The 19,217-nt window shown below is 45.3% G+C and overlaps 1 protein-coding gene and 1 long non-coding RNA gene across 4 annotated transcripts in view; one reads left to right on the forward strand and one right to left on the reverse strand.

The window, feature by feature from the left end:
• The window catches only part of LOC308195436, a 29,606-nt gene extending 23,813 nt beyond the window's left edge, over window positions 1–5,793 (forward strand). Inside the window, exon 2 of the long non-coding RNA XR_013951502.1 lies at window positions 1,414–5,793. This is a non-coding gene — a long non-coding RNA (uncharacterized lncRNA). The remainder of the gene's footprint in view (window positions 1–1,413) is intronic.
• Window positions 1–19,217, reverse strand: part of GPR132 (G protein-coupled receptor 132) — an 88,480-nt gene that overhangs the window by 11,039 nt on the left and 58,224 nt on the right. Inside the window, exon 2 of one of the 3 annotated variants that reach the window (XM_080592824.1) lies at window positions 10,082–10,175. The exons of 1 other annotated variant lie outside the window; for it this stretch is intronic. Coding sequence is in view for 1 of the 2 variants with exons in the window: in XM_080592823.1 (XP_080448949.1) it covers window positions 10,082–10,204 (123 nt within the window). In the remaining variant the exon portion in view is untranslated. Of the gene's footprint in view, window positions 1–10,081; window positions 12,399–19,217 lie in introns of those variants that run through there. One more of the 3 variants, XM_080592823.1, reaches the window with a different exon arrangement.

A 19,217-nucleotide genomic window follows, 5' to 3' on the forward strand; every position in this document is an offset into this window, starting at 1 on the left:
CTGGTTTGTTGACAGAACAGAGACAACACCTCTGTTAAGCACCTGAGCACAAATCATGGGAAGATGGGATAATCTACTACAGAAGGTTTGCTGTGAGCCTGCTCTGTATTTACCCTCTTCGTTGGACATCTGCTCTTGGCCTGGGTTATACTTGCAATACTGGGGAAGGTAGATCTCTGGTAGGGTTTCTAATCTCACTGTGTTATGTTCCCACTTGTTAGACAAATAGGTAATTACATTTCTTGCTCCTAAAATGGAGTGTCTACCTCTAATGTATTGAGATCTTACACAGAGAAAATCCTAGAAGAGGTCAGGGCACATTGAGGTGCTCAAGTAAAAAGGGACGTGGATGAAAGAGGCAAGTTGGATGTGAAATCCCACTTTCCTGATGTGTGGTAAGAAAGCAGCAGAAATGTCTTGCTGCCAGCCTACCAAATGGGTCCATAAAACCTTCTTGACATTGCCTGCCCTTTCCTCCCTCTGTCCTTGATCCACTGCACTTTGTGTTGCTTGTGGCTGTCAGCCAAGGTTTACTGGGAGGAATTGAAAGGAGGAGTTCTTGGGCTTTGCTACACAGTGACAGATCTGAGTTCAAACACCAGACTGATGTCTGATATAGGAATCAGATGTCGCATCTTGTGGCTAGAGGCCAAAGCACGATGCTGTTTTGCAAGAGAGCCTGCATGGTGGTCATCTGTCCTCTTGCTTGCCCTGAATGAGAGCCTTGAACTATCCTGCAGAGATGCCCCACGCAGTTCGTTGGAGGTGAGACCTTGAACCTGGGATGCTGTAAGGATGTGGTTTCACATCACAGCCACATCAGAATAGCAGCCTAGCTGGGACTGATCTTTTCTCTGCATTCTCCCTGACCAGTACATAGCCTGACCCTGCAATGAACTTATACAGAGTGGTAAGCTAGCAGAAAATGCCTCCCCTTTTCTATCTGGGTCAGTTGTCCACCGGTTTGCCTTTCTGAATTGGCCCTCCAGGTTCACAGCAGCAGCTGGGCAGGCACAAGGGGATTAGCAGTAGCATGTGGCCAGGAGCAGAGCAGCCAGAAGCAGATGGAGGGAGAGGCTGTATTGAGAGCAGCTTAGCCTGAATGTGAACTGCACCCTCCACCAACCTCCAGAGGTGCTGCTGTTCTCTGCTGTCTATTTAGGGGCCTTAGCAACAAAACTACCCCACCAGGCACCTTCGTGGATGCTGCAAGTCCTAAGTAAAGCCCCTTGGGTAAGCAGTGCTTGTGGTCATTTGAGCCGCATGGCAGATGGACAGCCACTCCAACCACATCACTTTCTTTTTTTTCTTTTTTTTTTTTTTTTTTTTGGATATCTTTGAAAACTTAACTGCTAAGTCCTGAAGAACACGTGAGCTTTTGTGAGCCTGTTGACTTAGAGCTTATTGTTTCAGATTTAAAGATCCTCACTGGAGCCTGGTCCTGCATGAAGCAGAAAAGGGTCCTGAGAAGTGTGGAGACTTGACGAACTTCACTGAGTGCTGTTGCTGCGTATCCAGGCCAGTTGCATTAATATCTGATCTTCCCTGAAGAGTCTGAAGTGCTTTTGCTAACACTGAGGTGTTAGCAAAGAGGGAAGTGAAAATGAGGGGGAAAGCAAAAGGCTTTATTTTGCCATTGTCTGTTGTTACTAGCTACTCATGTATAACTTTTGATTTCCAACAGAGAAGTTGGAGTTATAAAATAACCATTATTAGGAAAGGTGAAAAAGAAAATTTCAGATACAGTTCAGGGGAGGTAGAAAAACACAATAGTTGAACAAAGCACTGGTTGAAAGCCTTTGGATTAATTCACCTGAGATACAGAAGGGCAGAAGAAAAAAAAGACACAGTGAAAGCCGTAACATGAATACATGAATACAAGGATATCAGCAGAGCACCTTGTTTATATATTTTTCATTTTCAAATCATTTTCCAATCATCCTTCTATGCCAAGAAATATTGGTAGGGGTGAGAATTTTGAGGGGCTTATATGGATATTAATAATAATAATAAAATAAAACTATCCTTGTAATGGTTAAGATAAAAACAAACCAGCCCTTCACACCTCCCTTCCTGCACCCAGTATTTGTGAAGGATATCAGCCTTCATGTTTTAAAGTGTAAATCAGCCTTTAATGAAACAGGACCTGAGTTTGTCTTTGTTTTGTGTGCTTTCCTTAGTAGCATGTGGTACCATAACTATTTGACACAGTATTACAAAGATAATGTTGGTCTGACCGCTCAAATCTAGTATCGTGAGTCATCAGTTCCTAAATATGGCAGACGTACCACCTACAATACTCATCACCAGCCACATCACTCCCATTCTGAATCTGGGCTTCTCTTTCTCATGCAGAAACTATGTTACCTGTCTCTTGAGTTTCCAGCCACTAGCTTTCGTGTCTGTTAACTTTAATAGAAAGTAAGAAATTGCTGTGGATTGGTTGCTCTGCTGTTCTTGAAAGTAAACAATGTTTTTGCTATTTCTGTGGATAAAAAAAGATTATGACCTATTAGCCCACCAAGTCAGTGAACTGCTTTATTATTATTATTATTATTATTATTCCCTTCATTAGTAATAAAGAGACTAGTACATAAAGTCATTTCTTTCAGGCAATCTCAGCAGGTAAAGGAAAGGCAGCAGTGGCTCCTTATTTAAGGAAATAAGTGGCACTTATTTACCTAGCAGACTGACCATTTTTAATGACATACACAAGACAGTAGGATTTGAAACCGTATAGTTTCAAAGTCCTGTAGAGAGAGAGAGAGAAAGTCAAAAAAAAATGGTGCTTCAAAGCTAGAGGACTATATGAGGAATCCAGCCGGAGCGCAGCTCCATCTTACAATGGCTGCCTCCATCCTAGCTTAATGAAGGGGAAAGCATTCACGGGATTTGAATGCAGAGATAAATGAAAACTGTATGATGCATCTTTAATACCAACTCATGAAATACAAAACCAAACAAAAGCCTTCCATGTGATTCCTGAGATATGAAACTCGCAATTTTGTCCATTTGTTAGATTTCTGTTTGAGTTTTGCCTTCTTTTGAACACTCTGGCTGTTGTGGCCATAGAGAAGACTCTTAGGAAACAAGAAATATCTCTAAGCATCCTTCTGCTGAACCAAGGCAAGGCATAGGCTTTGTTTTGATGATCAAGTGTAGTCACCTGAAGTTTAGGCAGTCTTTTTGCAAGAAGTAAGCACTCCTACATCAGTGGTTACAACACTCTCCAACTGTGAGACACCAGACAGAGAGCATTGTGGTGAAAGCAGATAGTCTCTCTGTTGACTACTGCTGGTTAAAACAGCTATAGAGCATTTGCAGACCACTGCCAGGAACCACAAATAGCTGCTGTGAGGAAGCATCTGAACTTTGGGATCAGTTTTACAGTCTCAATAAATAACTTTATACTGCATATATAAGTGGTCATTAAATATATATATATTATTTTTTTAAAGGAACATATTTGTCAGAAGAGAGAAGATATCCATCATCTGCCATTCAAGAGGAGCAACCATTTCCAATGAGAAGAAAGTGAAGAAGGCGTTTGATTTATTTCGTGATACACTGTTCATACATGTGAACTCTTAGTAACCAGAGGTTTTAAATACGTGTGTGTGGTCATTTGCCTAGATCCACACATTCACTTCCTTAAACATACTATTGTGCTAAAATAAGCAGCTGTGGGGACAATGAGGTGAACTGTCACGTAATTCAGGGTTGATGAATGACGTGGCTCAAAACTGCAATCCTTCCATAAAACGGGCATCGTATGTTCCTGTTACACTGGCTGGGGAGGGACTGTAGATGAAAAAGCAATGCCAGGCAGATAAGAGAGAAATATAAAAATGAAAGCTCCAGCTACAGGGTTTAAAACTACCTCAGTCAAGGTGGTAGGTAAAACTATATACATGTCATACAAGGTAAAGGAAGAGAGAGTAGATAGGGGAAATTCACAGATGAAAAACAGACTCCCAAGTCCCCCATATCAGTGGACTTTTTTTTCCCCAGTCTCATGACTCTGAGGCCAAGGTTCATGATTTTGGGACTTTTGGTACCGGTGGCTGAGAAAAGTCCTCCTTGAAAACATCAGAGAAATGATGTTGCCAGCCAGATTTATTTTATGATACCTACCGGATTTTCTAGAAAATGTACCATGGTCAGAGGAATTGATTCATAATCAGGAGAGCCATCAGGAGCCCCAGAAATGCAGTCATAAATTTGAGGTTAAACTACAAAGCCAGTCATGTCAAAAGGTTGAGGGAAGCATAGATTTTGGAGCAGATGTGGTGAAAGTGAAGAGCTGAGAACAGCCCGGAGACTGGCAAGTTTTGTGCTGCTGTTTCACACCCACTTTTTCCACAGACATGAAACCAGTAGGCACTCATGCTTGATGCCTCCATAAAGCTAGCCCAGCTATAACTGACAGCCTTGGGAGTGGAGGCTATTTAAATAAGGCTTCTGTTACTCGAGTGGCTTATTAAAAAATTAACTTGACTTTCTACTTAGCTCATGCCGAAATCACTGAGTCTTGGAAGAAAGATTTGAGAAGGGGATTCCCATGCACAGCTTCTCTGGAACCCCCTGGGGTGCTCCCGGATGTTTAAAACAGCCAATCACCAGAAAATTTGTCACAGAGAGCTAATGTGAAGATGAATACTGCTCTGGATTCCCAAAAGAACAGGCAGGGGTTAGGGAGTTGGCCCTCACTGGTGGTGTGGTGGCCGTGTGAGGCAGATTGTGACTGCTGCAGTCTGCCTTCAGCCCTCAGGCCTGAGCCTTCCTACTGCTGCGTTAACAACAGCACACACCGGGGTTTTGGGATCACCCAAGTGCTCTATCTTGTGGCCCAGGTGGTTCGCGGGGCCCACTTTCCAACCCTTGATACAAAGGTGTGGACAAATCTTGGCTCTCTCCTCATAGCTCTTCAGTGATCTCTTCTTTGTTCATCCCTGTCTACTGACAGTTTTGGGCCTCCTTCACATTTCTTGGGTGGGTACCCAAGAGATGCCACGAGAATAATGCCAACAAACAGCTTGCTGTGCCGCCACCCTCTTGCCCTTAGTTTCTCCCCAGGAGCTCCTTAAGGACACCTTCCTCCTTCTGGACCTCAGTCATCCAGGCCTTCAAACAGCAAACTCCTGCCAAACCTCCAACGTCTCTGGTCAGAAAGAAGCACACCGAGACACAGAAAGGCCTGTGCTAGAGCCATTTTCACCTCAAACTACCAAGACTCTAAATCGTCTCTGGGGCAGCAACTCTTTGCCTGGAGTTGCTGGAGGTTTCTGGAATGAGGCCATGTATATTTTCACCCTTCAGTAAGCGCAGGCAGGTAGCCATGTGTGACACCTGGACCAACACAAGGCCTACAGAAAGGCCTTTAAGTCTGGGCATGAGAAAGCAAAGGACAACAACAGTGACCCTGCAGCCAAGAGAGACGCTTGTCCCAGCTAGGAGCAGCTGGGTTGCATCATGTCCAGAGATGTGAACATTCAATCCCATCAGCTCTCAGGCAGGCAGGGCAATCAGTGTGGGAATGGCATAGCCATGCCTATGGCTTGTGGTAGCCTGAAGCTGGCACCCAGCTGTGCTCCTGGACCCACAGAAGCTATGTGGCCCCTTGGGCTCTGCTGATGACACACATAAACAGAGCGATGCTGTTGTAACAGAGACAGGTAGATGGCACGTGTTTTAGTGACGTGTATTTATCCTACCTTGTGGTAAGCTTCTTTGCTTTTTTTGTAAGATGGCTGTGGACTGCGGCTCACTGATGGCTCAATTTGTTTCCCTGTATTGGTTGTTCTTTTTTTTATTAATGGCCAAGGGTTTTGTCCAACCACAGCTTGGTCTTGCGTGCTGTTGGCCTCACCACTGAGCCCTGGCCAGAGTATGTTCTCTATTACAGATAAGGTCACATCCTGCCAGCCTGTCTTCACCTGGTTGTGTCTTTCTCCATATGTGGCCTGTGCATTGTCATAGTTTTCTTTTGCCTTTTGCCATCCTGCAGTTGCTTTCCCCATGTCTATCCCAATTCAGTCAGTGATTTGCAATCCACTGCTGACCCAGGAGAACAGCATCGGGTAACTTGTACCTACTTTGCTGCTCAAGTTCCCATGGAAGCCAGAAGATGCTGGCTCAGGGGACAACAGTGTCCACTGCCATCAGGCAGTGACACTTGCAGAGAATATTTACTCATAACCAAACACATCTCCTGGTCAAACTCACAAATTCACAAGCTTCCCTCCTTCCTCCACTGACACCTCTATTGCAACAGTGGCAGTCACAGGAATCACAGGCGTTCCCTGCAACCAGAAAATATGGCTGTCCCTTTCATCCCACTGCAATTCGACAGACCGATTGTGGCGTAACAGTGCTGAAAAGTCAGTGCAGAGAGGATGTCAGTAATAGGAAATACTTTCTGCCAGCAATAGGAAAATGCAAAGATGCTGTTGAGCTTTGCCCTCGTGACACTACATTTTCTCTCTGCTGTGGGCAATTTACTGGTCTTGGTACTGCCCTTGTGGATCTGTGCAGGAACCACTGCCATGTGGGAGCTGCACTGCTGCTGGTAGCGTCATATTAACTAAGAGGCTGCAGGAAAAAAACAGAGCAAAAATATGCCCCAAATAATTTTGCAGCCTTCCAGACTCAGGCTCACTGACAAATTGCTTGTTGCTGATAACTCTAGTTAGTTTTCACCGAAAATTGTTTTACTCTGGCTGAAGTGAACGTGGCTCAGCAGGTGGGATCTGCAAAGCCTTGTGAAAACCGCAGTGCCTTCTATTCTTGAAGCAATCCTATTTTTAACAGAACAGTTAAAGATGGTAGTTATGAGTGCTCTGAACTCAGACACCAGTATTTCCTCCTCTTCCATTTACCCTGAAACTCATTTTCTTTGTTCCTTCTTGTTCTGTGATTCACTCTCAACTAATTGGAGAACTACTGTTTTCCTTTTTTTTTTTTTTTTTGCCAGCCGGGTCACCTCCTATAGAGATAACTCATGTACCAGCAGCAGGGTTTTCCCCTTAAGACTTTAGTTATACCAGTAAAAACTGTGACGCTCGAAGATTCCTCTTGGTAACCAAGTGTCTCTGACGTGTCTGTGAGCCCACTCCTCTGTCTGCTAAATCTCCTGTTGTGTCTTGTCCATATCCTCAGCAGACATCTCTTTCAGCCCTTTGTACACCTACCACTGAGTATCTCATTCGTGGTTGGGACCCTTAGACTTTACACTGAAAGATATGTAAAAATCCCAGCTACCAGCTATTCCTCACAGTATCCTTCCTTAGGGATATCAAAATCATGCATTATTTCCAGTAGACCCTGTTCTGAATTTCCCACTTCTCAGCCTTTCCACTCCAGTAAGACCCTGCTTTCCTATGCAATGATGTAACCCACCTCACTTTCCACATATGAGACTGAGTACTCAACCCTTTGTCTTTACAGACTTCAGGTCCACAGCATGATATTCTTGGAGAATATTTTTGTCACATGCTTTCTTCCACCATGCAGCAACCAGGTCTGAACTGTAGATGTGTTTGATGGCATGCATCTGCACTAAATACCCTGCTTTTAAAATAGCCTTGATCCATGAAGAGAGATAAAATCAAAGTAACAATAAATTAAGAGCCAGGTTCTGTTGAGCCTGACATGCCTTACAGAAAGCATCCATAAAGATGATGGGATTTCTGCCAATATGATGGGATCCTTGACTACCTCCTACTCCAGTGCTCCAATATATCCCCAGCACAGGAGACATCACAAAGCAAAAATAGTGTCCCTTGTATACACTGGCCCCAAAGAGTTGATTTAAAGCAGTGATTTTCGCACAGTGAGGCACAGCCTACTGAGGAGGCAAGAGGTAGAGGGACGTCTGGTAAACCCAGTCAGACCTGTGTGAGACATTCACAGCAACCCTGGAGCGGTGAGGAGATATCCAGGTGCTTTTGGCCAGGGAAAAAGGCTAAAAGAAAAACAGCCTCAGGTGGAAATAGGACAACGACAACCCAGATTAATTTCAGCACTGAACTGCTCATTGCTTTATCTAAATACACCCCATGGCACACCGAGAACACAATGCATGTCAAGAATAGGCAGGCAAAACCTGAGCTTGTGCTGAGCTCAGGTCAGATGTACAGGTACTAAGTTGCGGAGAGCAGCCACAGAAACCTGTCCTCATATTGCTTGCAGCCATCACTCCAGCCACGTTCCCGCTGCATTGGGACCACAACTATTAATGTAAGCCATATCATGACCCTCTTTGTCACTGCAGCAGTACTGCTGTCTGCTTCCCCACTCCCAGCTCTGTCTGTTTTGGGAACCGGTGACCTATCTGCACTTTCATAGCCTCTTGTATGCAAAAATAAAGGAACCTGGCTGGGAATGTAAAATCATTCTGAATAAAACTGTGAAATTTCCATTTCAGCTCAGAAGAGATTTGTCAGGGCACCCAGAGGCAGTCAAAACACAGTCCCTGATTCAGTGCTATCTGTGTGATCATGATGAGGCTGTAAACTCCGTGTCTGTCCAAGAGGCATGGGAAATGCTGAACCTGAAAGAGTCATCTGCAGTTTCAGGCAGAAACCTCTACAGAAGAGGTGCTCAATTCATACTCTGACTATTTGTTTAAATGTAGTGTCCTGTGTACAGACCTATGGAAAGCTCCTCAGAAGAAAATAAGCCTGCCCATTGGCTGTTGAAGAGCAGAGTAATGAGATTACTGGAAGTTGAAGATCCACTTGTCTGAATGCAGAGATGGGTCTAAATAGTATCACAGGAAAAGCAGGTGAAAACAGTTCAGGTGCACGTCAGTCTTTGGCAGAGGAGCAAACTTTGCTTTAAAAATTCCACAGGAGCTTGTATCTATAATCTGTAGTGTTTTCTATTGCAAAATAAATTAAAAATAAATAAATAAATAAATATGAGGGAAGGTACCAGGGAGATAAAAATCAACTAAGAAGACCCTATGAGAAACTAAATATGGGAAACAGAGTTCAGTTTGATCTAGTCATTAGGGGAGCCTAGCTCTTGTAGGATGTTTACCCTTTGCTAAATTTCATTTGATGTAAGAAAGATCTGTTCTGACCTCAGAATTTCTCAAAATTTCTCAAAACTAGGATCCTTTAAAGTCTCATACTGATTCATTCTGCCCATCTGCCAGTGTGATGCAACTGCTGTTACCAGTCTGTGACTGTATCAGAAGACGTGTGGTCTCCTTAAAACTGTAGCTACTACACTGAGCAATAGCTATGCTGAATGCAAAAGCATATCTGCTTTTATTTAAAAGCAAGGTCTTGTGTTTGCAGAGGACAACACTGAGCATGGTCACAGAATTTTTTTTCTAACAAGGCAAATTCCAATATATTTGGTGGGAAAAAAAATAATCTCAACTTAGTCTTGATATTTCTGCGTGTCAGTGATCAACAGTACTGTGTGAACAGAAGATGGAGAAAAAAAATGAAGTTTGTATATCCAGTCAGGCACTATAGACCATCAGGCAAGCATCACGATAAAATGCCTGTCTAGTTTTTCCATCAGAGAAAGGATGAGAGGAAAGGCTGGGTGTGAATTCTCTAATGGTCTACCAAATGAAGTCTGGCAATGCCAATGCCATTGGCATTTTAAAGTAGTTTAGTATTCATGCCTCATGCTTGCAGTGATCATCATATCTAACCTTACAGCAACCTGGATCCTCCCAAAGTCTTTCAGTCTTAGTAATCACTTATGTCTGACTGGAACTGAAATCGTTTTGTAAGGAAAGAATACATTTTGTACAGGAAAGGGAATTTGTAAGGAAAGCAGATAGCAAAGAATCATAGTCATAGAATGTCCCAAGTTGGAAGAGACCCTCAAGGATGAATAAAAGATTCCTTCAACTGCAATGAGCTCTAACTAACACAGACCCAGCAGCACTTTATGCCTGTTACATCAATCACAAGGCGTTTTAGATTGTGAAACATCACTAGAGTCTACGATACTGAAGCACAAATATGCAGCATGGAAAAGCAGCAACCGAAGCAGAACGAAGCCAAATGCTGCTAAGCAGAATGAATGCCTTATCTCAGAGTTAGAAACCACTTACTTCTTTTTTTCCCTGGCCGTTGCAGAGGAGATGATAAGGCACTCCGACTTGTGCCGCGCTCACAGGCTGATCTGTAGTCACTTCAGGAAGTTGCCTGCAACACCACGTAGTCATAAGTGTCATGAGCCGAAAGAAAATACATTGCTGGTGACTTCCTCAGGGTACCAGTGTCACTTGTAGCTAGGTGCACAGTTATAGATAGGAGGGTGACTGGAATCCCCCAGCCTTGAAAATCGTAGTCCTGTCATGACTTGAGAAGGTCATTGTAAAAAGGCATCTATATTAACCACGTTGGGAAGATCCACTCCTGAAAGTATACTGAAAGACTGAGAAGAGGCAGAAGAAACTGTTTACTAATTACTGTAAGTAGAGGATATTCAGAAAGGGGAAAAAACAAATGGTCAGGACAGGAAAATGTGACATTAGTAGGAAGACAGAGGAATAAATATCATTATGCTCGTGGGCCTGTGAGTAAGCACAGCCCCCGGACTGGGGGCTATGACGTTTCCACTGATCAGAGCACAGAGGTTATCAGAGTTTCTGCAACGCTGCTGCAGATTCAAAGGTCTCAAGAAGTCCCGTGAAGCAGTCTGTTCTCATGGATGTCCCCCGCATTGCCTTCAGAAACTAAATGGTGCCTGCACACAGCGCTGCTTTTGCACCGTGGACTCTTGCATGCATGAGACTAGCCACACATTGCTGCTGCCTTTCACAAGTTAGCAGCTAAGGAACCATGGCTGCATTTTAGGATGGGGCTCATGAGAAAGGCCCTGCTTTCTGCCCCCCCCCGTGCCCAGCAAGGCAGCCCAGCACATTTTAGTGGTATTTGAGCTGTTGCTCTTTGCCTCCAGCCTCTATTTAATCCATCCTTCTTGCTGTTTCAGTGAAGCTGCAAGATGCAGGAGGTAAACTTGGGCACTGCTGGGCATGTGTGGCCATGGCACGATGGGCTGGCTGACAAAGGAAGCAGAGACTGACCAGTGAAGTCAGGCGAGCAGCTAAGAAAAAAAAAGAAAAGAAAAAAAAAAGAACTTAACAAAGGAAGTAATTGTTTTCAAATTCAGTCACTTGTAGAGGGGTGAGAAGATGTAAATTCAGATCTTGTAACTTGCAGACTGCATCTGTGACCAGGAGTTTCATCTCTTGGAGTCCAGTCCTGGGTGTGCACCTCAGCCATTGTGCCAATGTGCTATGGAGGGACAGGAGAGCAATGAACTGCCCCAAAGAGTTATCAGAGTTTCTGCATCATTGCTGCAAATTCAAACATTTTAAAAAGTCTTCTGAAGCAGCTTGGGCTGCCAGGCTCTGGCAGACGAAGGGGATATCTGCAATCGGTGCTTATTTCTTATTTGTAGAGTGGATAAACCCACCCTGGGCGTTACAGATATAGTCACTTGTATATGTATTAGGTTAGGCATTTAGATGGATGAGGAGCAGTATTACAGCCCAATAGAAGGGGGTGGTAATATCAGGGAAAGACCTTTCTGGTGCCAGTGGTGCTAGAAAAGACAGAGTACCCAGAAGATGAGATGGTGGTTTGAGCAGCTTCAAGAAGAAGCAGATTTGCAGGGCAGTGAAGAGTAATGATAAAAAGGACTGTAGGGGCAAAAGCCTTAGGTCAGGCTTCAAGTGAAAGAGGAGGGAGAGATCGGTGTTACAATGCCAGCTTAGACCTCGTTTCTGAGACCTGTTCCATGTGTCATGCCAGATAACGTGTGACCCTGAGCAGTTAGAACCAGATTTATTAGATTTTTGGGCAACTTCCCGATCAACTTCCCCTGATTCCAGCTGTGGCGAGGTGCTTGCAGCCCTCCCTGGGGGTCTGTCAGTGTCTGCAGAGTGCTGGGGGCTGAGGTAAGCCAGGGAGGAACTGGGTTACGACCAAGGGCAAGCAGATTACTGAATCTGCTTTTTATAGCTGTATCGAAAGTGACATATTTCCTCTGGAAAATAAAAGAAATGCTTGCTGTGTACTTTCATTCTGGGGTGAAAAAGTAACTTTGGTTCACTTCTGCCAGAGAAGGTTTCTGGGGAAGGGTCTTCTTGTAAAAAGCACTTCACTCCTGGTGCCCAGGAGGAACTGGGGTAGAAGAGTTCAACAAGGCCAAGTGCCGGGTCCTGCACCTGGGGCGCAACAACCCCAAGCAGAGCTACAGGCTGGGAGATGAGTGGCTGGAAAGCTGCCTGGCGGAGAAGGACCTGGGAGTATTGGTTGATAGTCGGCTGAATATGAGCCAGCAGTGTGTTCAGGTGGCCAAGAAGGCCAACAGCATCCTGGCCTGCATAAGAAGCAGCGTGGCCAGCAGGACTAGGGAAGTGATTGTGCCCCTGTACTCGGCTCTGGTGAGGCCGCACCTTGAGTACTGTGTTCAGTTTTGGGCCCCTCGCTACAGGAAGGACATGGATGTGCTTGAGAGAGTCCAGAGAAGGGCAACGAAGCTGGTGAGGGGTCTGGAGAACAAGTCTTACGAGGAGTGGCTGAGGGAGCTGGGGTTGTTTAGCCTGGAGAAGAGGAGGCTCAGGGGAGACCTCATCGCTCTCTACAGTTACCTTAAAGGAGGCTGTAGAGGGGTGGGGGTTGGTCTATTCTCCCACGTGCCTGGTGACAGGACGAGGGGGAATGGGCTAAAGTTGCGCCAGGGGAGGTTTAGGTTGGATGTTAGGAAGAACTTCTTTACTGAAGGGGTTGTTAGGCATTGGAATGGGCTGCCCAGGGAGGTGGTGGAGTCACCATCCCTGGAGGTCTTTAAGAGACGTTTAGATGTAGCCCTTAGTGATATCGTTTAGTGGAGGTCTTGTTAGTGTTAGGGCAGAGGTTGGACTAGATGATCTTGGAGGTCTCTTCCAACCTAGACAATTCTGTGATTCTGTGATTCTGTGATTCTGTAAGAGGCTGAAGCCAGCTTGGGAGCCTCTGTCTGTGGAGGAGAGCGGTGAAATTTGTATCTGCACCAGCTCAGACTGGTTGGGCATAGCACTGGATCCAGTTTGTGCATTGCTCCACACCCATGATTTCCATCTTGTCCTTCTCTGTGTAGATATCAAACTCAAAGGAAACCATGGAGAAGGTTGGGCATGATTCTGAGATGGCTAAAGCTGATTTCTCTGTGTAGATGACCATTCCTCATTCAGAGACGTGGGACAGGAGAGAGGGGAGTGCTATCTGACCTGAAGAACTGGAAATTTCATGGGGACTGGTGGGCTTCTCTGTGATACATGTGAGCACCAGGTCACAGCTTGCTTTAGAGAGCAAACGTGCACTCAGATAGATACCTGCATGATTATGCTACCTGTTATGTATACGTGCTCACACTGACATAGGAGTTAGAATACCCAAATAGAGGCACATACGCATTTGCCAACTAGACGTTATGGTGACACATTAAAAGTTGTGTGGTCCTCCATAGAGAAATGGAAGATAACAGCTCTCTGTGCCCCCCAATCTTCCATATGAACCTGAAAAACATTGCTATTTAGAGTCACTGCTGGTTCGTGCCTCTATCAGCGCATGGCCTGAATCAACATCACCCACGATTATTGCCCTAGCGAGTTAGGGTCAGATGTCAAGATTTCACACTGGAAGATGCTTTCAAAAGCTTTCGACAAGATCTTCAGTGACTGGAGATGAAAACACAGCTAGCACTTCCATGTGTGGCAAAAAGAAATCAAACATTTCAAGTAAGTTTAGTCTGTATTCAGTAGAGATAATACAAGCAGTACAGCAATATAAATTTTGGCCTGAATTATACTGTACTGATGCCATATCCAGGCAGAAAAAAGATCAGATAAAGAACCATTTGTAGCAGAAGGCAGATAAAAAACCATTTGTAGCAGAAGGCAGAAACTCTCTGGCCTCTGTCTAAATCGAATTGAAGTAAATGGAAACATTTCTTTGCACCTCAGGGAGTTTAAATACGGCATTTTGAGCATGTTTCTTCCTACCTTTTAGTTGCTGGGTGCTATTGAGGCAGGTACCATGTCTAAGCATGTTGAACTGCATATAAGGTGTCTTCACTCTTCATCATCTTCATACTGGGGTACACAGACTTTCAAAAAATTAAGGAGAAAAGAGTCCAGCTTTGTGTTAGCTCATGGCTGCATAACACAGACCTTTCTTGGGATATTTCCAGCACTTTTAGAGAAAATGATTTGCACCATTGACCAGAAAACAGAAATAACCATGGAAGTCTGGTGGGGTCCAATGTCTTTGAAGGACTTTCAGGCTGAGTTATTCACTCCTCTTTTTCATTTGGAAGCTATTCAGAGAAGCTGGTAGAATATTTGGCGTTTCTCTGCTCCACAGCACACGAAAATACTCAGTGTTATCTTCCCCTGCTCATGACCAAAATAAAGAATAACAAGAACCTATGAATGGAGGAAACCTCAAATTCCCCGTCTGTCCTACCTCCCCACAAAACTCTCCAGGACAGCAATGGCCAGAGCAGGGCTAAGGAGCACGGAGGACTGCTGAGCTCTGTGCCCGTCTCACCAAGAACAGGGTGGAAATGTCTGTGAACAAGTCCCCCTGCACAGGAATGATACACAGCTGTGCTAATGAAGGCTCTCAGTAGCTCGTGACACAAGCCCAGTTTAGCTGTGACAGTGGCTGTGATGCCATTAATCTGAGGCAGGGACAAAACCCAGCAGCGCTGGTTTTTTTTGTTTTTTTTTTTTGAGTTGATAACAGGATCGACCACAGGTTGGATCCCTCAAACGACATACTGTGGGATGAGCAGTGTGATGAAACCACAGCTCAGTTTCCTCCCAGCAACTGTCTGCGTGCAGTCTTCCCCTTGCACGTGCGGGGCTGCTCCATTCCACCTTTGCAAACAGGCCAGGTAAGTGGCAAAAGAACTAACGTGGCTTTCTGGCTTCCCATGCACATCCATCTCACAGCACACATCCTGCATGGAGTACAGAAACCTTACTGTATTGCTGCTGGAAATGAGACACAGAAGTGTCAGCTGCTGAGATTTTCAGCGCGCTGGCTTTTCTAAGCATGATGTGCACTGCGCTGTCATAGGGCAGGATGACAGAGTCAGGTCACTTCTGGTTTGTGTGGCTGCGTAATGCCTGCACCCTGATTCTGTGCTTTAAAGCTCTCCTGATTTCAATTCACCTGCTTTTGTGAGTGACACATCGAAATCTGCCCTTCCACTGCTTTCACTGATGCAGTGATGCACCGTGTGCCTAGGGGGTGGAAATCTGTAAGTCAAACGTGTGACTGATCGTGCCCTCTTCAGGCAGAAGCCTCTCACCCTGAAGAGCAAAGCCCTGTTTGGTTACACAGTCCTTTGCCTTCAGGCACTGGGATTAACATCTACCCTGGCAAGAGCTCCCTGGCACCGTGCGGTTGATTGTCACACGGTGCATTTTAGAGACCTTTAACTTTACTTATTTCTCCAGGGCAATAACAGATTTATCTTCTGTATGAAAAGAGTAAAGAGGCATCAGTGTGCCTGTGGAGGTCCTCGTGACCAGATGGGGTACATCACTACCTTAAAAACAGCAACCTCACCAACACGTACTACTGCCACTGGCTCACCCACAGCCCAGGCTGAAATTAGTGAGTGCTGCAGCAAGAATGGATTTGGCTCTGCGTCCTCAGGCCTTACCGCCCATTCACATTATTATTTCATATGGCTCAAACTGCCACAACAAAAAGTGGCTGAAAACCATGAATACATCCAGATAGCAGGTGGAGACTGCAGCCTGGACCACAGAGATGCAGCGTAGGCTCAGCACTGCTGCTGCCGCTGCACATGCAGCCAGGTTGCAGACAACAGACAATTGACAGATATGTCTGGCTTTTTTTTTTTTTTTAAGAAAACACCTCCTCATACTAGGAAATTATAACACCCTCAGGGTGAAGAAGGTTACACTTGTCAGTGTGTGCAGGAAAAGGGTGCGGCTCAGAGAATATGCATGTGTGATTTTATTACCAAGGCAAAGAGGCAGCACCTGAACTCTGGTCAACCTTAGCAGACGCTGAGGGAAGAGCCAACTGCAGGTCTCCGACACGATCTGAACTCCTGAGCAACCACATTTATCCTGTGGTGTAAATATGGAGAAATTCAAGCTGGTTTTGCACCTCCTGTGCACAGCACTGTCATTTCAAATCTCACTTTGCTTTTCGTTTTCCTTGCAAGCCTTCCATGGTAGAGCCAAAAGCTGGTGAACTTGCAGTATTTCAGTACACATTGAGGGGACGAATTAGGAGTAGGTTGGACTTTATCCTCTGGCAACCCAAAGCCTGGTGCTGTTGCATGGTCCTTTTTATTTTTAATTACTATATCTCGGGTTAATGGGAAAATGGTGTCAATAGTGGAAACAGTGTCATAAAATTTGTCCTCTGGCTTGGAAACCCCAGGGAGGTAAATGGCTCAAGGACAGGGAATCGGCACAGAGAGCAGGTGCCTTGGACAAACCTGGGATCAGCCAAACTCCACTCAAAGACCTCAACCATATATCCAAAAGGCTTTTTTCTCCTGTTGTTCCTCTGCAACCAAGCTCAACAAGAGGTTCAACAGGCTTTGGTGTTGATACTACCTCACCTCCTCCTCGCATGCTCAGGGAGCCTCACTGCCAACTCTCCGTGGCAAAGACCCTATCAAACCCCCTCGGGGAGCTGCGGTAAGTGCTCTGGGGGTGAGGGGCTTTAGGAAGCTTGTGTTCTGCCAGGGGAAACTGCCACAGAGCTGACCGGTGCCCGCGGGTTACCCTGTCACATCTGTGCTAGGACTTCACTGCCGAGGGGCACCTTAGAGAAATGCCGCAGGCAGGAAAGCAGGAAATGTTTTGCAGAGCAGAGATAACGCTGAAAATAGTAGTCGGCTAATGGTTTGATTTACTGATTCGCATGTGCAGGAGCTGCCATGTAAGCATCACAGGAAAAGGAAATGGGACGGAGGAGGAGTGGGAGGAAAAGGGCATGAGGACAACAAAATGGGTCGGCAGATTTAATCGGGCACGGGACTTCATGTTCTGGGTTTTCTCCTGAGCATGATGCATTGTGCACCTCTGTGATCACACACGAATGCTGAGGATGCGAGTCCACTCTTTAAAAGGAAATGTCTGTATTTATTTACCAAGATGGGCAACTTGCGTCATCTTGGGCTTCTACTGCACCAGAAATTCCCTCGTGTATATGGTTGGAAACACCCTGGGCATGCTAGCCCTTATCTAGAGCAAACCAGCCCCTGAGTCACAAATCTGAACTTCGACATCTCTGGGCGACGGAGAAGTGGTTGCAGAGCCGGCACATGAAGGTGGAGTTGTCCTCCCATGCTCCGTTTCTCTGACTTTCTCAAAAAGCTCCTTTTTGCAAGAAGACCTCAGAGGTCTCCGTGACCTCCTTGCAGGGCACTGAGCCCACGCAGCAGGCAATAGGAGACACAGCTGTGCCAGCAGCACGTATCTCCCTCCCTAACAGCATCAGGGGGAGCCTGCTGGCGGCGAAACCCTTGCGTGTGCTGAGCCCAACCAGGTTGCTGACAGCAATAAACAGACACATACAAAACATGGATATGGTCGAGGAGGCCTCAGCCATCCCAAAAAACTAGGATATGCAAGAAGAAGGTGTCACAACACTTCTCCTCTGCACAACCATTTTTCTTCAGCCTTTACCAGGTATTTTGCGAGATATACAACTGCACCTCCAGTGGGGAGCCCTGAGAGGTTACACAGGCTCTGCTTGTTTATTCATTTCGCTCTACCTTCTGTGTGTTGTCGGCTTCCACTGGGGAAACTGAGCTTCACACGTGGTGATGATCTGGGTGCTGACACCACGCTGCTGTGGCCAGGCCCTGAAACCACCTCCTGCAGTTACACAGCTACCTATGATGCTCCTCTTGAGGCATCTTCTCTCAGCCTCGAGGGATGCTGGTAGGTGTGAGAGGCCCCTTTCAGCCTCTGCTGCTCTATTGTCACGAGCGACTTACTGTTTTGGAGAAAGGAAAGTGCCTAATTAAGATCTGACATGCAGTTAAAGTGAGGGAGTTAGCGGAGCACATATCTTGAAGTATTTTCTTCAGCTTTTTTCAAGCAAATTCCCTGATAGAGTCAGAAATAACAAGTATGGATTTCCTTGAGATTTCTAGTTATGTACACACACTGAGGGGAAAAAATCCAACCTTTTCCCCTTCCTTTCCCACCAGTTTTTCAGTTCCTTTTACTCCATCATAAAGAAAGAACAGTCAACAGAAAAATCCACTGGAAATCACCCTTGAAAATGCTGACTTCTGGAGTCTGGAACATTTTTTTTTTTGATATAAATAGATCTTCCTATAAATTTGTCTTCCTAAAGACACTCGGGATTTTGGCTTGTGTTCGTCAGTTTCCTTTCCCTTAAACAATGAATTTACAGCTTTATCTTCCTAACATGGTTTCTATACCTTACTTGGTGCTGGGAATGTATTTCTTGAAATTGTATTTGTGAAGCAACCGTGTTACACAGGAGGATTCTTTGCAGTACTGCAAGGATCCCTTCCCTTGCCTTTTCTCCTAAGACCCTAGCAGCTTGTTGCATCATACGCAGAGCTACTTGCAGAAAGACAAATGGTGTAACTTCACCTGGTGCTGGTGTGGTACAGAGGTATTTTAGCACATGGGGCTGGAGACGGGAAGTCTGTCTGCCCTGCAGTCTGCGGTGTGTGGGAGCGACACCTGAGTTAGCTTTCTTAACGTGAGTTTGCAAAGAGGAAGCAAAGCTCTGCGCGCTCCAGGTTGCTCAGATGCGGGGCCCTTTTGCAGTAAACCTTCGTGCAGGCAAATTTGCAAGACTCAGCATGTAGAGAAATGCAAATATCTGGTTATTCTCCACCAGCTTTGGTAGAGTATGTGGACAAAAAAATGGGAAGGAAACAGATGCAACTCAGTGCTGGACTGATCTTGTGGGCTCTTTTCATTAATCACATCTTTGCACCTTTGTTTTCTCTATTTAGAGAGACAGCTGTGATGACTGCTTCTTTTGAAGATATTTTGAGATGAGGTGGCACAACCCCACCATATGAGACCCAGAAATTAGTACAAATTATAATATATATATATATATAGAGAGAGAGAGATAAGTGTAAAGGCAAGAAATTCAGAGAACTCTGCAGAAATCAATGCCAAGATTCCTGCTGACCTGCCTGGG

The sequence above is a fragment of the Anser brachyrhynchus genome, assembly GCF_964034855.1.
Source record: "Anser brachyrhynchus genome assembly, chromosome: 5".
Classification (NCBI taxonomy): domain Eukaryota; kingdom Metazoa; phylum Chordata; class Aves; order Anseriformes; family Anatidae; genus Anser; species Anser brachyrhynchus.